We start from the raw sequence: 25,666 nt of genomic DNA, 5'->3' as shown, positions 1-25,666 counted from the left end.
TCTGCAATGAGGGAAGAAGTTTTGTAATGTTTGGTTGAGTAATAAAGGATCATTCTTTCAAAAAAAGAAAAAAAAAAACTTGCCGCTGGTGAATTTGATGGAATATTGATGAAGTGAGTTAATTTAAAACACTTGTAAACACTCCGGGAGTTGAATGCTAAAATTAAAATCCTTTACCTTTTGTAAATTCATAAAACTATAGTGATTGATTTTGCTAAAGAATTTTATAAAATTTTTAATTAAGATAATTGTCTTTTCATTTTCTTGTAATTAAATTCCTAAATAAGATAATGGAATGAAGGTTTTACAAAATTTAATATTTTTTCATTTCTTTCTATTCCCTTCTCGCATAAATATTCTTTTTAGTCTTCAAAAATTTATATCTAAATTTGATGATTGAAGTGCTCATAAGTTATTTTAAACTTTTGAGCTTCTAAATTTTGTAAAATGTGAAATAATAAGTTAAAAGGTAGAATGATTTTTCCTTTTAAAATATTTTTCATTTTTGTTTTTTTTTTTAAGATTACAAAATCAGTTATAAAAATAGTTATCTATTCATACAAAAAAAAAAAAAAAAACCCACTGGCATTGCCTAGCCAAATTTTGGCTTAGTAATTCAAAAGCGATTTGTATTGAAGTAGTTAAAACTTCCAGACTCCTCTTTTGAGCTCCAATAAATCCATCACTTTTTCTAAATTTGACCAGCTATTATTCATTTTCAAAACAATATTTTACTAAATAGTTGAGAAATAATAATTTCAAATAAAAATTAAATTATTAATTAATATATAAAACATATTTACAAAATATTAAAAAAATATTATTAAAATATCTAATATTATATTATTATTTTAACTTTAAATAGTCTAATATGAATTGATCTCTCTAATAATTTCAAACCTCAACTTTTAATTAAATTTTAAACTTGATAATAACTAAACCATTGCCAATAATTCGTATTTACTGCACACCTTATACCTTGGGAAAAAATGTAAAAAAGTTGTAAGTTTGGAGCAAGAAGGTAAATAGCAATCAGTAACTGATGCGCAAATTATAAGAGGAAGATTATTCCTGTTGAATCAGTGTTGATGGTAGTTTCATAAAGGTTGATGCATGGAAATCAGTATTCATCTTCCGCTGCGGAGGAAAAGCTGCTTCGTGTAACTTTTTCTAACATTAGGCCGACGTGGCAAGCGACAGTAACGGAGAGGAAACCGAGGGGACAGGATGAGGATTCGAAATTCTGTCGCATCCATGTTTTTGCCGTCCAGCAGATAAGCTGGTTCACTTCCAACTCAATACTAAACCCTAATTCTGGTCAGTTTCTCAGTTTTTCTCTCCGATATATTCATCCATTTATATAGATATATGTATTACGTGTTTTGCTGCGCCTGACAATGGTCGATTTGTGAATGTAATTTGTCATACATGGGAAGTACAGGGTTGTGATTTTCGAATTATGTTCCTGGGTAATTGTTTCTTTTATTTTTTTTTTATCATTTCATCTTACTTTTTGGCTTCGAGATTTGGAGAGGTTTAATGAAGGGGCAAGTCTTTTTCCGTTTAGAGCTAGTTTCTAATCTAAATTGCTTATCTATGCGTTTTTAGTTGATTATTTATACATTTTTCTATAGTACTTTTCAAGAATGGCGCGTGAAAAATGGAAGCATTTTTAAGTTGTTTATTTTAGTTATGCAAGGGAGAAAGCATATTGTCCTTGGTTTGGTAATTAACATGGGTTTTAAAAGTGAAAATATGAAATTTGGGAACTGATATCAAGCTATCGATAGTTACTATAAAGATTTGAACCATTGGATTTATATTTGTTGGGAAGTAAGTTGAGTTATCCATTCTGTTGGGGATGAAGGGTTAAAGTTCTTGGCATGCATTGTCAATGTGTTTCTCAATGGAGCTTTGGTGGATTTTTTAGCCTTGGGAACTTTGATCACACGTGCAGGGAAATAAATATCTGTTCATAGATGTTGTTCATACCATCGCTTGGATTCAATATCTGGAACTTTGGAATTTGGTGGACCAAGGGTATACATTGTTCGTTTTAGTACTGAAATTAATGGGCTTGTTTGGGAATGTATCTTGTTTTTCGCTTTTGTTTTGTTTTTTCCCACTTGTTCTTAAAATTTTGAGAAAGAAAACAAAAATCTGGGCATCCTGTTTGGATTCATTGGTTGCAAAAACAGTTCCAGAAAAGTTACGTTTCTGCACAGTTGGTTTTTATATCACACCTCTGAAAAGAAAATCCAAAATTCGGCTAGAAAGAAGACATCATTTGATTTACCTGGTAATGAATGACAGGAAGACATGAATGTTATCTCTAAGATTTTGGAAAATTAGGAGATAAATACAAGATTATTGTACAAGTCATTGTCCGGCCACCACAAACCTTCCTGCGCCAACATACATCCAATGGCATAGAGTGGTAAAATTGAGAACCACAGATGAAATTTTGATGCTATGCTGTTCAGTACTATTTTCAATTTCCAGGTGGTTTGACTCGTTCGATTATGTATACAGTCATCAACCCAGCATATTTCCAAATTTTATCCTTAAGTTGCTTGTATACTACTATTTATTCTTTTTGGTGAGTGGACCATCAACTTTTTACTATAATATTCTGTATCAGGCTAAGTGAATGATTTATAATTTTCAACATGATAGATCATGATTGCACCTTTTGCTGTGACCGATGTTAATTTTCATCTGTTCTGAAGTGTGCACAGGAACCATTCAGACTCAGGCAGCTGGCATATTGAAAAGATTTCATGGCAGGCAGTGGCCTGCCTTCTTTGGGTCGTGTGAAGCTCACTGATCTAGTTCCCTCTGAAGGCCTTCCTTCTGATTCTTACAAATTATCAGTCTCGACTTTGTCTCAGTCACTTGCTCAATACTCTGCTGCCATCATTCAATTCCCAGCCAGTGATGGGGCTCTTTTAAGATCTGGATTGGATTCTGCCCGCCTATACTTTCACCAAAGAGCCTCATACCCAGCTGCAGACATGATACATACCAATGATTCTCGCGAGTGGTGCAAGACATCTGGATACTATGCCGATCCTCAAATGTGGCAAGAATCTTATGATTACAGGCCAGGCCTGACTCCTAATGAGCCAAACAATGCAATGGAATTCCCTCCAGCTGGTTTACCAGATATATTTGCCCTGCTTGGTAAGGCAGCTCGGGTTATACTGGATGCTATCAGCTTCTATTTGAACTTGCGCAGCTCTCCATTTATTGAGATTCTAGATAATGTTCCATTGAGACATCGGGAAATTTCATCTTCAGTATTATCTGTTTGCTGTCATGCGAGGCCGTCATTCCAGGGAGCACAACATGATTTAGCAACCCCAGAGGGTGGACAGTTAGTTATGTATCCGGACCATGAACACCAAGCTGATAAAAGCATGATATCTCTTGTTAAGTCAGATCGGGCAGGATTACACATAAGAGATTTCCAAGGCAGGTGGATTCTAGTTGATGGAGATCTTGGTCCCCAAGAAGCCATTGTTTATCCTGGACTAGCACTTTATCAGGCAACGGCAGGCTATATCAACCCTGCGTTACATAGAGCAGAAGTCAATAGTATGCAGGGTAGCATGCATGGAAGATGTTCTATATCTTTTAAACTAATGCCTAAATCAATGACCAGTCTCAGCTGTTCAGAGATGAGAGCAGCTGGTCACGGGGTTGAAGCTCAGTTCCAGCTTCCAGTACCTGTAGATGACTTCATGCAGAGATCCTATCCAACTGATCAGCTTTTTCACAGGCAGAATATCCACTGTTTTAATTTCCCTCCAGCCCAAGATGGTAGGCAGCATTCTAAGGATATCTAGTTTTCCGTTGTTTAACCACTGGAGTTAATTTGCATACTTTTTCTAGAGCAGTGTTGATGCACCATGATAGTTGACAGAAAATTTTTGTTAGGTGAATTTTTGTTTCAATTTTTTTATGCTAATGTAGGTTTTGTTTTGAAATTATCTAGAAGCAAGAACTTGCACCATATCTAGAGGTGTGATTGAGATATTGATGTCTGAATGACTTAAGATTATATTACTATGAGTTTGACCTTCTTAAATTTATTGATGGGTAGATTATGAGCTTTATGGGTTATAATGGATGCAACCAAAACTGTGATGGGTTACAACCAAAACTCTCTCTCCGTACAACCAAAAGTCCGATGAGGTCTATGGGGTTTAACGGTGAGTTTTATGGCTGAGCAGAGAGTTTTATGTGAGTTAGAGTGATATGGTGTTCCTGAAACAACTAGTTATAGAATTGAAACTTTTTGTTTTGATGAAGGTGGTGGCTCCTTGCTCATAAGATAGAGAAGCTGGAAGGTAGTGAAGGAGATGAGACTTGGGATGGTATCAGTGCATTGGTTTGTTAGAACACTGGAGGATTGTCTAAGTGGTGGGACGAAGGACTTCTACACTACGTCAAGGGAGGGTGCTAGAAGTTTCATAGCGTAGAGGTGCTTAAATGCCCGTGGCCGATTCATGGCGCTAGTGGAATATGGTGGGGGTGGAAGACAAAACTTTATCTTTACATCGGAAGAAATGGAGGGGAAGGGATGGAGGAGGATGGAAGTTGCGCTAAGGGAGGCTATATCGAAGGAGGAAGTCGTGAACCGCAATAGAGGTGGAGTATCGCAAGCGCTACCAATGGTGGGGATTTGAATGCGAAATCAGTCTTACAGGGAGGCATTGGTGCAAATGATGTCGCCGGTGTAGTTCAGAGAGCAGTGGAAGGGTGGAGCTATCGGCGGTGGGACAACTCAGCGTAGATCCACCACGAGATACAATAATGGCCAAGAGACTGGAATGGCTTCTCAAACCACTGGTATAGTACGTGCGTAGTGGAAAGGTGGCGATGGCAGGTGCCTTGTCGGTCTGGCAGGAGGTGGTGTGCATAGTACTCTGAAAGAAATGAAATCACAACTAGCGGCATTGCAGGAGAAAGCTGACACATTGATATAGTGCATTGAGGAAGAAGATGATGTGGGCTTGGGCTATGCAGTCCATAAAAGTATCGGGCCTGATAAAATTAATAGGCCAAAGGCAAGTGGAAAGGACATGGGCTGGTAGTTCGGGCTCCAACACGTGGGACATATTGAGGAAATTGTGGGCTTTAATCATGTGGATGGGCAGCCACAGTACGCGAAAAGGACATCAACTACTCCTCTGGGCCTCAGCCATGGGGCAAAATAAAGGCAAAGCAAAGGTAGGAGCCTAACCCGTTTGGAGAATCAGAGAGGGTGCAAGGCTGGGCCTTCCACCGGCAGGAGATAGGCAATCTTTCCGGAAAAGATCTTGGTAGCCTTGCTCCCGGTCAAGAAACCTTTGACAGTGGCCTAGCTAGTGGAGACGACTTGTAGTGTTGACGCCAACAGAACCATAAATGTTTCCTGTTGATGCTGCACCGCTGAGTGTCGGATCTCAGGCCCAACAAGGACATACAAGGTTGACGGACAGCGGGGGAGAGCCCTCTCTTGAGCTTCTGGTGGCATATTCTCTAGCAATGGGTTTCTTGCCTCTGGATGTAGTCCGTGTGTTATTTTCAAGGGCTGGGAGTGACGAGGGAGGGGATCTAGGGCTATCACAGATGTTAGTCCCTACACTTGACTCCTCCGAGTGGGATGTTAGGCTTTCCTGTGCTGAGGAAGAGATGGGGATGCCGATGAAGTCACAGTGGATACCCAGGGATGAGATATACATGGTTGGAGAGCCCATACCCCTAAACTATCTATTGCTAGGTCAGTCTAGCATCTCTGATTGGGTGTTACATAAGGTAAAGGAAATCCAACAATGTGTGGGAATTGAATGTGAGGGTTTTGAGGAACAATTCATGGCTTTGCCTATAGCCATTGAGTTGGACATGTTCAATTAAAGAAATCAGGTTCTAAAAAATAGAAGGAGCTAAAGAGGTTAACATAGTCTCTCAACTATGAGGGCAACTCAAGCAAACAAAGATCCAAAGGGATGGGGCTAGCACCATCTTTATGAAGCCTAAAATCGTTTCTTGGAATGTCCATGGGCTTAATGAGGCCAATAAACACCTTTTGATAAAAATTTGCTTCGTGAATGGAATGCGGACATTGTTTGCTTACAGGAAACTAAACTGAAATTTATTCCAAGGAGAATCGTTCGAAGTTTATGGAGTTGCACATATGTGGATTGGGCTTATCTTGCAATAGGGCTTCCGTTGGTGTCTTAGTGATGTGGGATAGAAGGATGGTGGAGAAAATGAAAGATTTCATTGGGGAGTATACAATGTCATGTTCCTTTAACAGTGTGAAGACAATTTTTTGTGGACTTTTGTTGGTATTTAAGGGCCGAATTTGGACATGGTATAAGACTTTTATGGGAAGAAATTGCTGGAGTACGTAGCAGGTGGGATTTACCATGGTGAATAGGTGATGAGTTTAATGTTATAAGGTTCTCAAGAGAACGTATAGGAGAAAGAAGGCTGCAGCCAGCAATTATAGAATTCTCGAAGTGTATCTTCGACTTGGGTTTGGTGGATATCCCTTGCATGGGAGGAGCATATACGTGGTCCAATAATCATACGTGGTCTAGATTGGACAGATTTTAAGTCTCATTTGAGTGAAAAATTCATTATCCAGACCTTTGTCAAAAGAGGCTGCCTTGCCTTTGTTTGGATCATTTTCCTCTTTTGCTAGATCGTGGTGGTATTCAAGGAGGGCATCGGTACTTTAAATTAGAATATATGTGGCTGAAAACTGATAGTTTTGTGGAAAGGGTTAGGCAATGGTGGTCTTCATATCAGATTCATGGCACCCCTAGCTTTATTTTTGCAGGTAAATTGGAAGTTTTAAAAAGAGATTTAAAGTTGTGGAATGCTCAATCCTTTGGTGATATTGGTGACCACAAGAAGTCCATATTGGAGAAGCTACAGGAGGTAGAGAGGATACAAGAGGGTCGGGTTCTTTCCTTGAAAGAATTATCTCGGTAGTCTAAGTTAGCTTCCGAATTAGAGAGGATTATTTTATTGGAGCAGATCTTTTGTCGTCAAAAATCAAGAGCATTGTGGTTAAAAGGAGACTGAAGTACAAAGTTCTTTCATAGAGTGTCCAACTTTCATAGGAGAACCAATATCATTGAAAATATAGATGGTGTGGATTGTACGGAGGCTCCTATGATTCGAGAGCATGTTGCTGAACTTTTTGAACACTTACTTACCGAATAGGTGGGGTGATGGCCAAAGATGGACTAGCCTTTGAGTCCATTGACTTGCAGAATGTTTCTTGGTTGGAGAGGCCCTTTGAGGAGATGGAAGTTCATGGTTTGATAAGGAGAATGGTCAAAGACAAAGCACCTGGTCCAATGGTTTTTCTATGGGATTCTTTCAATCATGTTGAGATGTGGTGAATGAGGATTTAATGAAGGTGTTCCAGGAATTCTTTTTGGTTGGGAAATTTGAGAAAAACTTTAATGCCACTTTTGTCGCACTTATTCCCAAGAAGAATGGGGCATTGGAGGTGAAGGATTATTGGCCCATTAGTCTTGTGAATAAGGGTGCATAAGATCCTCTCCACGGTGCTTGCAAATTGCCTAGGGGAGGTTTTGGGGAGGATCATTACAAAACGCCAAAATGCATTTGTAAGGGGTAGACAAATTTTAGACTCAGTTTTCATTGCCAATGAATGTCTAGATAGTAAGCTAAAATTTGGCAATCTGGGGACCCTATGCAAGTTGGATATGGAGAAGGTTTATGATCATGTCAATTGAGAGTTCCTACTTTACTTGATTGGGAGGTGTAGATTTGGGGAGAGATCGTGCTTGTGTATCAGATGGTGCATTTAAATGTTGAAATTTTCAATAGGGGCTCTCTTAATATTTTTTACTTGTTGTTTGCAGATGATACACAGATATTTTGTGAGGCAGAACAAAACTAGATTCAGGCATTGAGGACACTTCTACTCTGTTTTGAAGTGGCATAAAGTTTGAAAGTGAATTTCAAAAAATAAAAATTGGTGCCAGTGGGTAATGTTCGCAACATCCAACAGTTAGCAAAATTGATTTGGGATACAGTGATTGAGAAGATTGAATGCAGATTGGCAGGTTGGAAGAGATTGTAATGTCGAAAGGTAGTAGGGTCACCTTAATCAAAAAGCACTTTGTCTAATTTACTAACGTATTTCTTATTTGTATTCCCAATTCCAGCAAGTGTGGTGACCCGTATTGAGAAACTTCATCGTGATTTCCTTAGGAGTGGTTTGAGAGATGACTTCAAATTTCATTTGGTCAAGTGGGATAAGGTATGCTCCCCAATCTCTTATGGTGGGTTGAGAATTAGAAATCTGAGGGTACGTTTGGGTATTGAGGTGATTTCAGATGATCTGTGAATAGTAGTAAAAAGATAGTGAAAAAGTAATGATAAAATATTGAATAATAGTAAAAAATAGTGAAACAATAATGATAAAATATTGAATAGCCTGAGGATCTTCAATCGGGGCTAACTTGGGAAATGGTTGTGGTGATATAATACGGAATTGGAAGCCTTAGGGAAGTTGGTGATTGACTTAAAATATGGAGGTTTGTTGTGGGGCATGGGGAGGTGGGGGGGGGGGGGGTGGAGCACTAGGGAGGTACGTGGGGCATATGGAGTGGGAATATGGAAGCACATTAGATAGATGAGGGTGGCGGGTTTTTGCTTGTCACACTAGATTGGTGTTGGGAGATGGTTCTAGAATAAAATTTTGGAGCGACCTGTGGTGTGGAGATAATGCCCTTAATGACTCGTTCCCTTCAGTTTTCAGGATTGCATGTGAGAAAGAAGTTTCAGTGGCTGATTTATGGAGATATTTGGTGACCTAGTCGAATGGAATGCAGATTTTACTAGGGCGGTCCAAGATTGAGAAGTTGGCAGCTTTGAGGATTTCTTTAGTCTTCTGTACTCCATGAAATCGAGAACTCAAGGAGCTAACATGTGTTGGGTACCCTCAGGTAAATGTCCATTTTCGGTTTGTTCTTTATAAGTCTCTCACACAACAGTAGAACAATCTACCATGGAGAAGGATTTGGTGAAATAAGGCGCCTCCCAAAGCGGCATTTTTTGGGTAAGATTTTTACGATGGATAACTTACGGAAACGCAAGGTGATCATAGTGGATTTGGCTGTATGTGCAAGAAAAGTGGTGAGATTGTGGATCATCTTCTACTGCACTGTGAGGTTACTAGAGCGTTATGGGATGAAGTGTTCAGCTGGTCTAGCTTGGGTTATGCTAGTGAAATGACCGGATGTTCGAAGACAAGGAGCACTCATTAGAAGAACTTGGATTACTTTTTGTTAACACTATATTTCTGTGGGCCACAGCTGTAGATTTTAGTGGCCTTGATTTTCATGAATTTCTTGTTTCCATTTCTTCTTCCTAAATAGGTGTTACCTCTTGTATAACATTTTGTGTACTTGGGCTATGCCTAATTTTATTAATACAATCGTTTACTTATATAAAAAAAATGGATGCAATGCGGATGGGCTTGTGAGTGACAAATAGATTACTGTGTCATACTTCAAAAAAATAAATTAATTGCGGCAGTCTGGAATTAACTTGTGTTAAATGCCATGTCGTTTTTTCGTGAAAAGAGAGAGGGATTTGATCATATGTAGGATTGTTTGTTGAACACCAAAAGTTATTTTCTTTCGCTAGCAGAGAGGATATCACTTCTAGCAAACTTTTGCTGTCTTCAATCTCACGATCATAGTATTAAATTATGTTATATTCTGTCAAGTAGTCCTTAGTAAAAAGTTTTTAACAGCAGGTCCTTGGGTCGATGAAATGGTGGTACAGGGTCTATGAAGCCCTTGATGAGGAGAAGGAAAAATGATCCAAGAAGCAAACCGTTGCCACCGTCCAAAAGATTACGGCTCGAGGCTCAAAGGGTTCTGAAGGAGAGGGTTCAGGACATTGCAGATAAGAAGGGAATCAAGCTGAGGTTTTGTAACCTGAAGGAATGTGAGAATCATGTTCACATATTAGATAGCCCATGTGCCAACATAAGAATGGAAATTGGGTGGCCACCTGGAGTACCATTTGTTCATCCCCATGATCTACCTAATAAGGCAAAGATTGGTTTCCTCGAAGCATATGAACCTGGTTGGGCAGCAACTCATGATATGGAGTTAAGTCTAACTGAACCTGGGCAGGCCAGTCAACACCCGGTTAATTGTAACTGTAACTCTCCTATTCAAGTTTCATTGCGAATTTGTGATTTCACTAATATGATTAACTTTTTCTCTAATATTTGCCTGAAGATAGTGTTGTTAATTCTCCTTGGGCACACAAACACATGCATATTTTGTGTGTGTCTTGTATATCAATAATAAATATGGATATGCATATTCCTTTTTTGAGACGGGGGGTGGAGTGTAGAAGAAAGAGACTTCTTATCATAATAGTACATTTTGTTTGACAATGCTAAAGTTGTATTGGCCATTAGTATTAGATATCTTCTCAGGTTAGGAAGGTAAGAGTGAGCATTATATCATTTATGCGTTGAACAGATTGTACAAATGATTATAGGTTTTGCTCCCATCTCTGTCCTTTTGTTTTTCTGGTTCTGTTTTTTGCTCTTTGCTAGTACTAATTACAATGGTACTTGGTTGCTTACAGTGTCTTAGGGTGAAAAATGTCTGTCCAGCCTGTTAAAATGCACGTAAAGTAGCCAATACAGCTGTTGCAATGTCCCTTTTGCTCAAAAAATGCCCCTTACTTCTAGTTTGAAATTTATTTAAACTTATGATATCTGCAAAAAGATTTTAAAATGTGGGACAGGAACCATGACTGGTTGACGGAAAATACCTGAAGTATAAAGGACTTTGTATGATGAATATATGATTTACATTTTATTTTTGGATCAGTAAATCTGCACTTCTTTTATAGATCATTTCAGGTAAATTTTTTAACAAATAGCTAAACTAGTCATATGGATTTAATTGGTGTCTTTGAGTTTCTCTTGCCAATTTTAGCCTATAAGATGATCTTAAAAACAAGCAACTAAAGCATTTGACATATCAGTTTTATTTGTATGGTATTTTTATGATAGTGGACTTCTTTTTGAGTGGCTAATAGCTTATTGAATCTGTTGATTGACATTTGCATATCTTTATGTAATGCATACTTTAAATCGCCATCTATCCTAAAAGCTCAAGTTTGACCACAAGTGATGAAGATAATTATCAAATTGATATTTTTTAACACACTTGCATATATGTGCTATAGACCTTCTTAAAAGCGAATCCAACACATGGTTGAAATGAAAGTAAAGAGTGGTGTCAGTATTCTAGCTTAGGATCACTAAAATACAATGTTAAATCACCATTTGTCCTGAATGCCTAAATGGGTTGGGAGAAATTAATTTAATCATTTATTAATACATTAACAGTTATATATATCACCTTTGGGTTTGCATGAAGTGTTAACTTTATTTCTTTTCTGGAGTATGACATGGCTAGATTTACCATTACACCTTATCTTGTTGAAGATGATTTGCAATTGAACAGTTGAAGTGATCTCTTGGTGTTGGGTTTAAACTTGGGAGAATAGCATAAATTCTTGATCCTGTTAATACCATTATCTTTAGTTTTATTACTCTGTCATGACCTGGGCATTGGTGCCTATAATAGCGTACTCAAAAACTGAAAGGCTCTTTCATCCACATCTAATATTATAGCTTTATCCAAGTTTTCATTACAGTTTTGTAAGTGCCACTAGCTTCATATCTTGCAAGCATGGACATAGCTGTTATCTTTTATTAAATTTCTGTTTTATTTCAACTTTCTTTATTTTAGTATTATATTGTATTGATCTTGGTTCCTTGATTCATTGTAATAACTTAAAACTCTGTATTAATTCTTATGCTTGCAGAAATCAATCTCCGTAGTTTCAGATATGTGGCCACCCTCAATCAGCTTGTCGTTACATGGTTTGGAGGAACTCTCCAGTTTCTCCGTTCTGTTCTGTGCTCCTTGAACTAGTTTTTGACTGTTCGGCTTTATCCTCTACCTTTTTGTTCTCTAGGTTCTGTATTGCTGCTTCCCAATTCAAGCTTCACCAAGACAGTGAAAGCATAAAGGTGTCATCCATGAACCTGCGATAGTAATCTGCAAATCTGCAATTTTAAGGAGAGCTTGGTATTGTTATGAAGTAGCACTAGATCATCTGGATTGAGTTCTCGGAGAGAGTTCCCAACATATTGCTCCCTTTCCTTGACAGACTGCAGGTTTGATGCGACATCTAATCTCAAATATCCAAATGCTTGATTGAAAAGGATAGGATCAGTCAGAAATTAATAAAAAAGAGAAAATACGATCATTAGGTTTACAAAACATATCTACTTTTTTGTTCTTCTTGTAATTATTTCTTTTGAAAAGGAACCTTCTTGTCATTGTATTTTTTATCTGAGCCATAAAACTAATTTTATGAGGGAAACAAGTCATGGGCATTTCAGATGAATGGGGGATTAAGAATATATTTGATCGAGATAGTCACAGGGTTGTCTTTATTGGTGATCTTGAAACAGTGTGCTTGAACTTCGGATTCCTTGTATTTTTTTTTTCCACACAAGGTTGTAAGATGAACAGCTATAACGTCTTCCATCATTTTGATAACTTTTATATATACTCTTCATAATAGGGAGACTAGTTATCATATTATTTTTCTTTCTTCTTCTCCTCTTTCTGACTTTCTGTTTTCTAAGATCCTAGACAAACTAGAATCGTTTGGGTTTCATCAAGAATTGATGGAATTTTGACTCGAATGTGGAAAGGAAACCATTGAAGATTTAGAGAAGGGAGACTCGTCTATTGTAGCAGTGTATAGTACTATTTCAGTTTTATTAGTCTTCTTCAATGCATTTTTGGTATTTCACTGCATATTTTAGACCAATGTGATAGTGTTTTTTTACCACACTTTCGAACCACACGTTACTGAGTCAACCCTTCCTAGTATCATAATCTCTATGGGGCTAACATAACCAGGAATTAATGCAAACAGTTTTGAAAAACGATGTTTACAACCGAAGATGCCAAATCCTTCAATCGGATTCTAAACACAGAATCCATGAATCAATCAGGCTTTGTTTGTTAAAAAGTTTTCAAGAAAACATTGAACAATTTGTTTATGCGATTTGGCTGTCACACTAACGTTTTCAGGAAAAAAAAAATATTTCCGGTATTTGGCAGAGATAATATTTTAGGTAATTTCATATAATTAATAATTCTTAATCTCTAATATTACACTTAAATTCCTTGTGTTCATCGGTACAATTAGCAGTTCTTTACTCAAAAAAAGAGAAGAAAATCGACATGAATGATTTTGAAAAGTAAAGTCCTCCATTTGGTAAGTACTTTTAACGTTTTGAATCATGTTGGTGTGGAATGCACATTCTAGAAACCATGCATCATGTTTAACGTTTTGGATAATTGTATATAATAACTTTGTGAATAGTAGTGAAATAGTTTAAGTGAAAATGTTTGATTGGGTTTTAGGAAATAAGTAAGATTTGTGTCCGTCTACTCTCCTTCCCACAGCGCGTGCTCTCTTCTCGTTTGGAGAACTTCAATTGTCGTGGGTGCCTATTTAAACCCAGCCCTCCTTCCATTTTGAGCCTATTTGCCTTCATTCTTTTTTCGAGCCTTTAAACTTGTCCCCTAGCTCTCTTGCCTCCTTGCTTCATTCTCTCTCTTCTTCTTGCTTCGTATCCCATCCATTTCCTTTGTCCTTATGGCACCTAAGAATACTTCTAGTGTTGCTCCCCAATGTGTAAGCTCTGCCAACCCCCCCTAAATCCTTTAGAACCCTTGGGGGGTTGGACCCTCAAAAGGTGTGCACTAACTCCCAACATTTTGACGGGTATAGCTTGAGGTCGGAGACCATTTTGACAATTTTGAGGTCGCTGAATGCTTCTTTCGAGGTCTCGAACTCCTTAGTCTTCGAGGTTCTTGCTCCCTGTGAAGAGGCCGTCGACTCCAAGGGTTATGCCTCAAGGGTGGCATTGTATCCCATCATGTTTACTTGGGGACTGCAACTTTATTTTTTTGGTTGGTCTGCAACGTGTAGGACTTCCTTCGTCTTGCTCACAGGCAGCTTCACCCCAATGCCTGGAGGATTTCGACCAGTTTTTGCGTCGTCTGGCGTCAGGCATTGGAGGAGGTTAGCCCGGAGTCCCCAAATCTCACTGCCCAAGAGTTCCTTCTGACCAACAACATCTTAAAGCTAAAAGGGAACACTTGTAATTTTCGTTGCATCAAAAGCAGATGGTGGTTCATTTGGAGCAGCGATACAACCGAGTCAAAGACTGGACCCAATGGTTCTTCTTTTTTTCTGGTAAGGGGTTAAGTTCCTAGCCGGATAGGCTACTCGATAGGAATTCCCCATTCGCTCCATGTGGGGGGTCGTGCTAGAGGATAAGAAGATTCGTCTGATGTCCACCAAAGAAGAGGAGAGTTGGCTAGATATTGCCCGAGCCTGGGTCGACTCGCACTCAGAGGATGTTTACTCTGAGGCCTTGTTGGAGGAGGCTAGTGTAAGGCGATACTTGGCCCCTCCCGACGCATGCTTGTTTTGAAGAGTGTTGTATCCCCGTGCACCCCATTGCTCCTCAAGGGCTCATGAGGCCTTTGAGCCCCCATCGGAGGGGATAGTAGTTCTATTTCTGCCCCGCCACCCCCATCTGGGCAACCATCCATCCCTGTGGTTGTTTATTGGCTGAGATCATATTTGGCTGCCGTTGGGGCTGCTACGACTACCCCGCCACCTCTTGCTTCTAAGACCACGCTGCCTGCCACCCAGCTGAGTGGTTCTGCAGTCGCTAGTGAGCCCCCTAGGGTCCGGGTTATTTCTGAGGTGGCCAAAGCCCTTAGGCCCGTGGTCCCCCCTCTGGTTTGTCAGGCGGTTTCTTCCCCTACCCCGCCGGGCAATGAGGGGAAGGTCGAGGTCCTTACTTTGGCTGAAGAGATGTTGGCGCTGCATTTCTATGAGGCCCTCTTGGAAGGCCCCTTAAGAGAGTCCAAGATTGTTGTCCCTCTGCCCGAGCTCAACATCGAGATGATTCCCTCCCCCGAGGGAGATGAGTGTGTGGTTGGAAGCAAAGGGTCCCCATTCGCCTGGGGGCACATATAGGCAGGCGAGGGCAAAGACATCTTCGACCTTGGCGAAGATATTCCATCCCTGAGTCCCCTTTCCATCGCTAACCTTGGACATGAAGTCTCTTCCTTCGGACGTGACCGCGTTGAAGCATGATTCTACTGTGGGCAAGGATCTAATGCTGGATGCCTTCCTTGATGAACGCGCTGGCTGATCTTGCACTTTCTTTTTTTTTTGTACATCTTTTTCTTTGTATGTCTTTGGCCTTCTTTTTCCTTCTATTCCCTTTTCTTTGCTTTGTTTATTGGAGCGCCCAATAGATTAAGTGTTAAAGCTAGGGCTGTCTGGAGACCCACCCTGCCTATTTGACTCTCAAGGGGAGGTAAGTAGTAGATGCTCGACCATGCGACAGAAGCAAAATTGGTTAGCATAAATAATCCCCATTCACAAGTGTGAAATTTGCAAACCTGAATCACCTTGCCGACGTAAGGGAGGTCGAGCAGTTTGTAAGACTGGACTTGCCTTGTTGACCCTCGTAAACGTGAGGAGGTCAAGCAGTTCGTAAGAGTGGACTTGCCTTGTTGTAATAGCAGAGGTAGAGCAGCTCGTAGGACTAGACCTAGTAGCTCATAAGACTAGACTCGCCTCGTTGACCCTCGTAGACATGAGGGAGGTCGAGCGGTTCATGAGACTGGACTCTCCTTGTTGACGTATTGGAGGTTGAGCCGCTCGTAAGACTAGACTCGCCTCATTGACCCTCGTAGACGTGAGGGAGGTTAAGCAGCTCGTAAGACTTGACTTGCCTTGTTGACATAGTGGAGGTAGAGCAGTTCGTAAGACTGGACTAGCCTTGTTGACCCTCGCAGACGTGAGGGAGGTCGAGCAGTTCATAAGACTAGACTCGCCTTGTTGACGTAGAAGAGGTCGAGCAGTTCAAAAGACTGGACTCGACTCGTTGAGCCTCATAGTCGTGAGGGAGGTTGGTTGTTGGATGAGAAAGAACACATTCCTTGGAGACTTACACTTTCATTCATCATTTATATTATTGAGATAAAACATTGCTTACACTTTTAACAAAAGAATTTCTACAAGTGTGTGGCATTCCATGGGTGTGTTAGTCATTTCCCTGTGAATCTTTGAGCCGATAAGAGCCCAAGTGGTTGTTAGTAGTGACCACGTAGGGACCTTCCCATCGTGGCCCTAGCTTCCCTTCGTCTCGGGTAGTCATCTTTGTTTGTCTCAGCACCAGATTTCCTACTTTGAAGGATCTTGGTTGGACTCACTGGTTGAAGCAGCGTTTGGCCTTCCTTTTGTTGACCGTGGTCCTTATCTTTGCCTCTAATCTTCTTTCTTCCAATAGGTCAAACTCTTCTTCTAGCATTGCGTTATTGGAATCTTGATTAAAGTGCTGAATCCTGTACGTGGGCATTCCTACTTCAACGGGCACTACTGCCTCATGTCTGTAGGTGAGGGTGAAGGGAGTTTCACCAGTCGGAGTCCTGGTTGTGGCCTAGTAGGCCAACAATACCCCTGGAAGCTCTTCTGCCCAGGCCTATTTCTTGTCGTTGAGCTCTTCTTAAGGATCCCGAGTAATGTCTTGTTGGTTACCTCGACTTGCTAGTTAGACAGTGGGTGTCCTGGGGATGAGTACTTGAATTTGATCTCCAAGTCCATGCACCAGCCATGGTAATGGTCATAGTCAAACTGTCTTCCGTTGTCCAATATAATAAAACGCGGGGTGCCGAATTTGCACACGACCGCCTTCCACAGGAATTGGCTGATGTAACTCGCCGTTATCATCACTAGGGCTTAAACTTCAACCCACTTAGTGAAGTAGTCTACAGCCACCACGACGAACTTTACTCCTCCTTTGCCTATGGGCAGGGGGTTGATTAGGTCAATGCCCCATTGTGCAAAGGGCCATGGCGACGTGATTGATGTCAGTTCCTCTGGTGGATAGTGCGGAATTGGGGAGGACTTTTGACATTTTTGGACAAAATCATTTGCGTCTTTGAGCACATGTGGCCAGTAGTATCTTGCCCTCATTACCTTGCCTGGCAACGCTTTCCCTCCAGAGTGATTACCGCACACTCCCTCGTGTATCTCTGCCAGTATGTACTGTGCTTCCTCGATCGAGATGCATCTTAGGAGGGGTATGGAGTAACCCTGCTTGTACAAGACTATATCGATCAGGGTGAAGCGCATTGCTTTGTTCTTGATCTTCTTCGCTTCCCACCTGTTGTTGGATAATTCATTGGCATCTAGGTACTTGATTATGTCCGTAGCCCATTCTGGAGCTCCCGACCTTACCACCGTCCTTGCCATTATTTGCTTAGGTAGGGGAGTCCTATCGTCTAGATGCAACTTGCGCAACTTTTCATCCTTCTTGTTCTCGGCTCTTGGTATTTGTTGGATCTGGAAGTATCGGAAGCGGCCATTCTTATACCCCACCAACGTCAAGTACTTCTTCAACTTTTCGCTCTTCATGGTAAACTCCCCCTAGACCTAGTTGATGACCACCTGAGAGTCGGCTTTTACTGCTATTTCATCAGCACCTAGCACCTCGGTGATTGTTAAGCCAACCAACAATGCTTTGTATTCTGCTTCGTTGTTAGCGTGCTCTTCTCCAATGTCGGTAACGATATGCTCTTCTCTAGCCAATTTGATGGCATAGTCGTGCTTTTCTCCAACATTGGTAACGATATGGCCTCCCATTCCCTCTCTAGCCTGGCAGGATTAGCCATCGACGAAGACTTACTAGGACTTCACGGGGGGTGAATCTCGGATCTCTTATGGGAAGCCAGTGAACTTTGCTACGAAGTTTGCCAATACTTGCCCTTTAACATTGTTTCTAGGGACGCACTCAATGTCAACCTCACTCAGCTCTATTGCCTAACTCATTAACCGACCTGAGACGTCTAGTCATTGCAGAATCTTCTTCAATGGGGCTTTAGTCTCGACCTGTATTGGGTGCGCTAGGAAGTACAGTCTAAGCCGGCGGGCGGTCATTATAAAGGCGAAGGCAAGCTGTTCCATGCAAGGGTATCTCACTTCTGCTCCCCAAAAAGCATGGCTAGATTAGCATACTTGTTTCTGGGAGCCCTTCAAGTCTCGCACTAAAGCCGTGGAAATTGCGTACGGGGAAATAGACAAATATAGGCTTAAGACTTCTCTTGGTTCAGCTTGACTGAGCAGAGGAGGACTATCAAGGTACTTTGCCAGGTTAAGCTTCATTTGATAGTGCCTTAGTGCTGCGAAGGCCACGTGTAGGTTGGCTAAATGTTATTTAGGGGTCCTGCTCTTTACAAGTAGGTCGTCCACATAAACCTCCATGTTCCACCTTATCTGTTCCTTGAACATGCAGTTGACTAACCACTGGTAGGTGGCCCCCACATTTCTCAAGCTGAAGGCATGGCCATGTAGTAGTACAATCTCCTATCTGTGATGAACGATGTTTTCTCCTCGTCATTGGGGCTAATGCAGATTTGGTTGTACCCTGAGTAGGCATCCATAAAACTAAGCATGCGATGGCCCGCGGTAGAGTCTACTATCAGGTCGATTCGGTGGAGAAGGAAGCTATCCTTGGGGCAGGCTTTATTCAAATTAGTGGAATCAACACACATTCTCCACTTGTTGTCGGCTTTCTTCACTAGCACAACATTGAATCCTACTGCTAAGAGGCGGTTGACTTCTTCCGTGATGGTGGTGCACTTCTCGGCACTAAAACTCTACCTGATCTTCTTAGCTTCCTGATCCACACATAGTTGGTGTGGGATGATGTTGGGATCAATCCCGAGCATGTCCTCGTGGCCACAGCAAAACACATCCAAGTGTTTCATGAGGAGTTGCTTCATTGTTCATCACATGTCAGGCACCATTCTGCTGCCAGTCTTGGTCGTGGCCTTGGGACAACTTGGGTCTAGGGGAGCCAGCTCGAGTGGTTTGTTTGGCTCTACTTGTTTGAGAGCTTGCTCGTCCTTGATTTCTTCCTCCACTGTGACGAACTCGGGGGTTCTATCATGTGGATCTCGCCCTTTGTCATCTTCCGTTCTTGCACATAATATTCGCGTGCCAAGACTTACTCGCTACGGATCTCGCCCACTCTTGTTGCAGCCAGGAACTTCATCTCTTGTTATTAAGTTGACGTTACTGCCTTCAGGTTGTTAAGAGTGGGTCACCCCAGTATGGCATTACGATGAGGGGGCCTTCACCACTATAAAGTAAGTCATTGCGTAGGTGGTGTGGGGGGCTTTCCCAGCCAGGATTGAGAGAGTGATGGTTCCCTCTAGCTGAACCATATCCATTATAAACCCCTTCAACGACATGGGTGCATGTCGCAGGCGGGCGAGATCAATCCCCATCTAAGTGAAGGCATCCCAAAAGGATGTCAGCGGATTTTTCATTGTCGATAAGGGTTCTCCTGGTGGTGAAGTTAGCTACCAATATAGTCACCACTTAGGCGTCATCGTGGGGTTAGAGGATTCCTTCCTCATCAGCTTCCCTGAAAGTGATGACTAGCATAATCTCGCTTCTTCTCTGCTTAGTTGGGTAGTATTCGACCGAATATACTTCCTTGAACAGTGCCTTTCTGGCATGCGCTTTTCTGCTAGAGGAGGTTGGGCCACCATCGATGAACCCCCTGGCGATGGTTCGAACTCACCCAAAAGGGCGCTTTCACTAGGTGGCATCCAAGGGCGGTTACGTGGGGGCTCTCGCTCCGCCTGCCTCCTTGGGTTCTCGCTTCTTCGTGGCCTGTCAAACCTTCTTTGGCTCTGCTCCAGCTCCTTCCATCGGTCAGTACGGTGTTGTGGGGTTGGGTATGCCACTTTCTCTCTTTCTCCATTGAGGGATTTGCACTTAGCAGTGTTGTGGGTGGTGGATTTGTGGTAGGTGCAATATCGAAGATTAATGTCCCGGCAGTTAGCTTCCCGAACAACTGGTCTGTCATCTTCTTGTATTATCATAGTGTCTCCTTCTGTCATTGTTTGGACTGGGCTGATGTTTTGGCCTTCCTGTCAGTATGCTCCAACTCCGTCTTTCTCGGTGTTGTCAATGCTCAAATCATGTCTTTAGCATTTATGAATTCGTCCACCTAATCCATAAATTCTTGTAGTGTGGTGGGAGCCAACTTCGCCCAGGGTGTTGAGGCCATATGTCGCCTAGGAAGGCAGCGAGAATAATTTTCTCTTCTGGCTCATCAGTGGATATGTGCTCTTTGTTGAATCTGGCCAAGTATGCTTTGAGGCTTTCGTCCTCTTGCTGCTTGATGGTCAGGAGGTAATCCTCTGGGTGTCTTCTCTTCTTGTTGGCCATGAACTGCATGATGAAGAGGAGAGCCAGGTCCTCAAAGCTGTAGATTGAGTTTGGTGCTAGCAATGTGAACCATGCTCGTGTTGCACCCTTTAGGGTCAAAGGGAAGGACCTGCAAGTGATCTCTGTGGGAATCCATGTAAGGTTATATAGGTCTTAAAAGTGTCCAAATGCTCAAAGGGATCTTTGGATCCATCATATAGGTCTATCTGGGGAACTCTGAATTTTGGTAGTAGTGGCATGGCCATCAGTTCCCAACTATAAGGCAGGTTTGTGCCGATGAGCATCTGGTCTACCAAGGACGAGGCTCCCACCTTTTTAGCCATCTCCTTGTATTTGCCCATGAGGTCGCTTAATTCATGCTGCATCTTCTTCTTCTCCTCGTTATTGACATCCATCTCTCTTATGCCTCGTGACTCTCCTTGTTTGTTGTGGCTAGGTTTAGTGTCTTCAGGTAGTTTTTTAGCGTCTACCCATAGAGCTTCATTCTCCTTTTGAAGTTTTTCTACTTGTGCGGTTAATGTCTTCACTAATTGTTCTATCTCTGCGAAACGCGCTTCCATATCTGTTGATAAGGCTTTTGGTCCTTGGGTTGTTTGAGAATGGGTTATCGCTGGCATACGAAGGACACATTACGTCTATAGGAATTCCATAAACGACGCCACTATTAATGTCATGTTTTGTACGCCTGGGAAAGGTTTTGGCAATCCGAGTCAAGGTCTTCCTCCCTGTAGACACAGAAAAGAAAGTGGCTCGGTGGTGGTCCGGGGAACCTCTAATCCCCAAGTCAGTATATTGTTTTAGGGAATTATGGGAGAATAACCGAGTTTAGAGCGAGTTCTTCTTACTTGGGGCATGGTTTTTATACGAGGTTTCTGGGGACATTTCCTAACCTTTGTCACAGGGTTCATGTCACCCCCATAGTGCTCCCAGTAAGGACCTTTAATGCGGCTTGGAGCCTGGAGTGGTACCATTAATGCGGCGTTGAGTCTAGGGTGGTGCCATTAATGAGGCATGGCTCCCCGAGAGATGCCTCAACGGTAGATGATTGGTGCTGCCATTTTTCTTGCCCATCATAGAGAATGAAGGGCTGTCCATGCTTCCCGTTCACTTGCTGGCGTAGATCTTTAATGCTAGGTGTCACAGCTGAATGTTAGGGTCGGTGTGTCCTGCTTGTCCCCCTCAATTTGGTTTCCCACGCGATGCACCCTCCTTTAGCTGGCACAATTCATAGGTCGAGCTCTTTTGACTATCTTAGGGCCGCAGAAGGACGAGGCTTGAACCGAGACGAGCCTTAATGTCTTGCACAGGCCCAACCCATGGGCTAGGAGGGAATTCCCTTCCAGTACGGAATAGTCGATACAATGCTTATATATATATATAGACAGATTAAAAAGCATCACATATTTCCCTAGTGTAATAGACTCCAAAAAGCATCATATATTGTCATAAAGTAATAAATTCCTTACTTACAAACTTCAACAAAAACTTTACATAGTTTCCACATAGTAAACTTGTCAACCAAGTTGTTCACGCATTTCTACCATTAATAAGAAGATAATATCCAAAAAATGGAAGTATCAACTCCATCCTCCTGTCCAAGTTAAGCTCATCGTTAATCAACCTCATCCAAGCAAGTTTGTTCCTTCTCATTTTAACCTATTACAACTTTTACCATTTTGGGTGAGAATGATAATTGGGATTATCATGATGAGATTTTTACAAATCTCAGTAAGTTAAACTAATAACATACAAACAGTTTATAAAAGCATGTTTAACAATAAACATTACATTTATGCATAAATGACAATAAACTTGCTTTACAAAAACTGCATTTTCTCCCACCCAAATTCATTCACAAAAATGGAGTAACGTCATAACATTATCATCATCATCAAAACATTATGTTTTCATGACATGCTTGCTTTCATAAAACATCATCATTCTTTCTTGATCTTACAGGGAGTGGTACCTCATAGTTCCCCATTAGATTGCATGCACCTATTGGTTATCTTCACTACACGACAAGTAACGCTGCCTGTGGATTTGTCTCAAGAATACTTATGCAACGCGTAACGACCTTCACTATAAGTACTATAGCGCATCCACCAATGAGAATACACTTACATACCATCGCTCTGGGATTGTCACTATCCCATTCGAGGTTATTGACTGTTCTTCGTCAATTTAGCGGACTCCACTCCATATTTAGGGCCAGTTTGGATACTTAATTTCTCATTATATCTATAAATAATAGTGAAATGGTCTGAGTTAAGATATTTTATTAGGTTTAGGAAATGAGAGAGAAAAAGTTGAATAAAAATATTAAAAAATCATTTGAATATTTTTTTTTAATATCATTTTTGTTTTGAATTTTTAAAAAGTAGTATTATTTTTGTGTTTTATTTGGGAGTTTGAGAAAATTGTAATGATTAGGTTATAATTAGTGAAAAAATTAAATAATTGAAATTAAAAGTGTTTTGTATTTGAGTAATGTTTGGGAATGAGATATCTAACTATTTGAGAATAGTTGTGTTACCAAATAGATCCCTCTAGAGTGGATAAAGGAGTTCCACTAAGATAATTCCCATCCAAGCATCAGGTTCATGACAAAACATTGAAATTTATGCTTCCTGACAAGCATCAAGGTGACGAACTAGGTTGAATGAATCCCTTCTCTAGAAGTTCCTCTATCTACTCCTTTAATTCCGTCAACTCTAATGTGGCCATAAGATAGGGTGCTCTATGGATAAGGGTTGTAGCAGGTTCCAACACTATAACAGATTCTGTTTCTTTGTCGGGGGGGGGGGGGGGGTCATCCGAGTAGATCGTCAGTGAAAACCTCAGGATATTATTCAACTATGGGTATTCCCTTAATCTCCTTAGCCTAATGCCATTTTAAGAGGCTCACATTTGACAAAGAGATGAAAAATTTTTAGTTTCACTTTCACCAAGTGAATAGGGGCTTTGTATAGCTTTTCAACTCTATTACTCATTGCTAGGCAATTAGGCCCAGCCATAAAGAGAAATTGAAGCAGCCATTTGGTCCCTTCAATTACTACGCATAACATCTACTTTTCTACATAGTACATGCCTTTGACTTGAAGGGAAAGACCCCATTCTTTGTTAGATTTCCAGCTCGTACATAGAGGGTTGACCCTTGGTCTTATCTTTCAAAGTGTTTTTAGTTTTGTTGGTTATGACCCTAGGTCTTATCTTTCTGGGTGTTTTCAATTTTGTTTATAGTAGCAAATAGGTTGTGCAACCATTGAGCACACATTGTAATGAAAAATGGGAAAACTATACCAAATATCTCACAAGAGAATACCAGCATAGCAACATCTTTAACTCAAAGTTCCATCTAAAGAAACATAAAATTTAGGCTCCATAAAACACTATTTTGCTAAGGCAATCTAGGTGGCTGTAAAGCCAAAAGCATCAAGCACCCACAAAAGATACAACCAATTGACATTGTCGAATGATTTCGCCATGTAAATTTTGAGTATCAGATTGCTTCCCACAATCCTCTTAGCAAGGCTAAAACCAGCTTCTACACTGATGCAATTTTCTCTATGATTTACTTCCCACTCACAAAATGCACCGACTTTATAGAGATGAGTTTTGGTAGCAACATTGATAATCTTCGAGTAATGATTTTTGAAAGAAGACTTCACACAAACTTATTAGTTTGAAAGACGAGAAATATGTAAGGCAGTAACTGCTTCAAGCAATTCAATATGAATTATAGGCCAAGATTTTGTATAGAACAAGTTGAGGATCCGTTCATGCAATATGGTCGAACGGCCCACAATGATGGCTTGGGCTTTCATACAATGCGTGGATGGTCATACATGAAATAAATAAAAAATAAAGCATATAAAATATAAATAAAGAGAGAGACACATAGATTTATGTGATAAAGCCTAGGTCAACGGGTCTTTTGGGGCAAAATTCACTATGTTTGGTGATTGTACAGTTTCTCATGGCCTCATTGATGCAGGAGAATTTGAGACCAATGGCGTTCGCCTGACAGGTGTGACGTTAAGGCACTGGACTACCTCAAGAAGGTAGATCAGCACAAAATCAGTAGAAAGAGATGAGCATTCCTCATATTTGGGTGAGGAACGACTTATTCCTCAGTTGGTCAAGGAAAGGTGGCGACATTAGTATTTTTCCCATAACTTTGGCTACAGGTGTCAGATTCACGCATATGACCCAAGTCTGGAAAGCTTTATTTGGTGTGCACATCGTGGTCACTAGCTCTACTTGGTGGTCCCCGTTTTGAATCCAAAATAAGCCGGCTTCCCTTCCGAATCGTCACTTTAAGTTAATTTTTTTCATTTTTGGTCATTTTTCTTTTATGGTAATGTTTGTTTTTAGGCATGATATTATTTTGGATTCTTAGGCTAGATTTTAGTCATACTTATCTTATTTTGTATTTTACTATTTGGCCTTAATTACAATGTTGCCTTTCCATTAGCTATTTAAGCCTGGCTTGTGGGCTTCAACAAATTATTATTATTTGATTTTTATAAACAAATCCTAATTTCAGAGTTTATCTCAGAGTTTTCTCCATATTTGCATTTTTTAAATCTCAATTTCTAGCTTCCGTTGGTTAACTAGCCGTTAGAATAATCACCATTATTTTGTCCCCGCGTCACTCACATAGTTCTCAATACAATAGAGAAAATAGGGTTGAGGAGAGATTAAAGAAGATTTCATCCCTGTAGAAATCTGGATATAAGTTTTGGCAACAACATTGATAATCTTCAAGAAATGATTTTTAAAAGAATTTGTAGGAGACTCGATACAACTTATTAGGTTAAAATAAGAGAGATATGTAAGGCTTGTTGTAACACTCCAAGGCGAGGTGTGATGAAGATGGATTTTGGACTATGGAGGTCAAAAGTCGGGTAGATCCTAGGCTCAAGAATTCATAATGATCTTATAGTTAGTCTAGCTTCTCGAATTTTTCTAAGGGACTTAGAGGCGGAATTTGACAAAAAAGATTAGCACCATCGTTTTAGTTAGAATTGCGATTTTTTGTGCCTTGGTTTTAGTATTGTGTTCCTTCACTAGCTTTCATGTATAAGCCAAAGTTTCTTTGTCTTTTTTCCTATGCAGATGGCAAAATACTTTACAACTTATTGTATTGATCACATATTGGGTTTCTCTTGAATCTGGGAGCTTCCAAAACATGCCATGACATGTCTAGTTGGAAAGTTTCGACCTTCTA

General features: G+C 40.8%; 1 protein-coding gene across 13 annotated transcripts in view; it reads left to right on the top strand.

The window, feature by feature from the left end:
• The first annotated feature begins 1,065 nt into the window (after positions 1-1,065).
• Positions 1,066-25,666, top strand: part of LOC121236900 — a 32,265-nt gene continuing 7,664 nt past the window's right edge. For 2 of the 13 annotated variants that reach the window (XR_005934831.1, XR_005934832.1), the window contains exons 1-4: positions 1,066-1,317; positions 2,739-3,822; positions 9,826-10,181; positions 11,902-12,256. Coding sequence is in view for 8 of the 13 variants with exons in the window: in XM_041133403.1 (XP_040989337.1) it covers positions 2,781-3,822; positions 9,826-10,181; positions 11,902-12,006 (1,503 nt within the window). In the remaining 5 variants the exon portion in view is untranslated. The other 11 variants (XR_005934833.1, XR_005934834.1, XM_041133411.1 and 8 more) reach the window with 11 other exon arrangements.

This window comes from Juglans microcarpa x Juglans regia, chromosome 6S (assembly GCF_004785595.1).
Source record: "Juglans microcarpa x Juglans regia isolate MS1-56 chromosome 6S, Jm3101_v1.0, whole genome shotgun sequence".
In the NCBI taxonomy this organism is placed as follows: domain Eukaryota; kingdom Viridiplantae; phylum Streptophyta; class Magnoliopsida; order Fagales; family Juglandaceae; genus Juglans; species Juglans microcarpa x Juglans regia.
The sequence above is the reverse complement of the archived record's forward strand: the minus strand, read 5'-3'. Positions and strand labels throughout refer to the sequence as shown.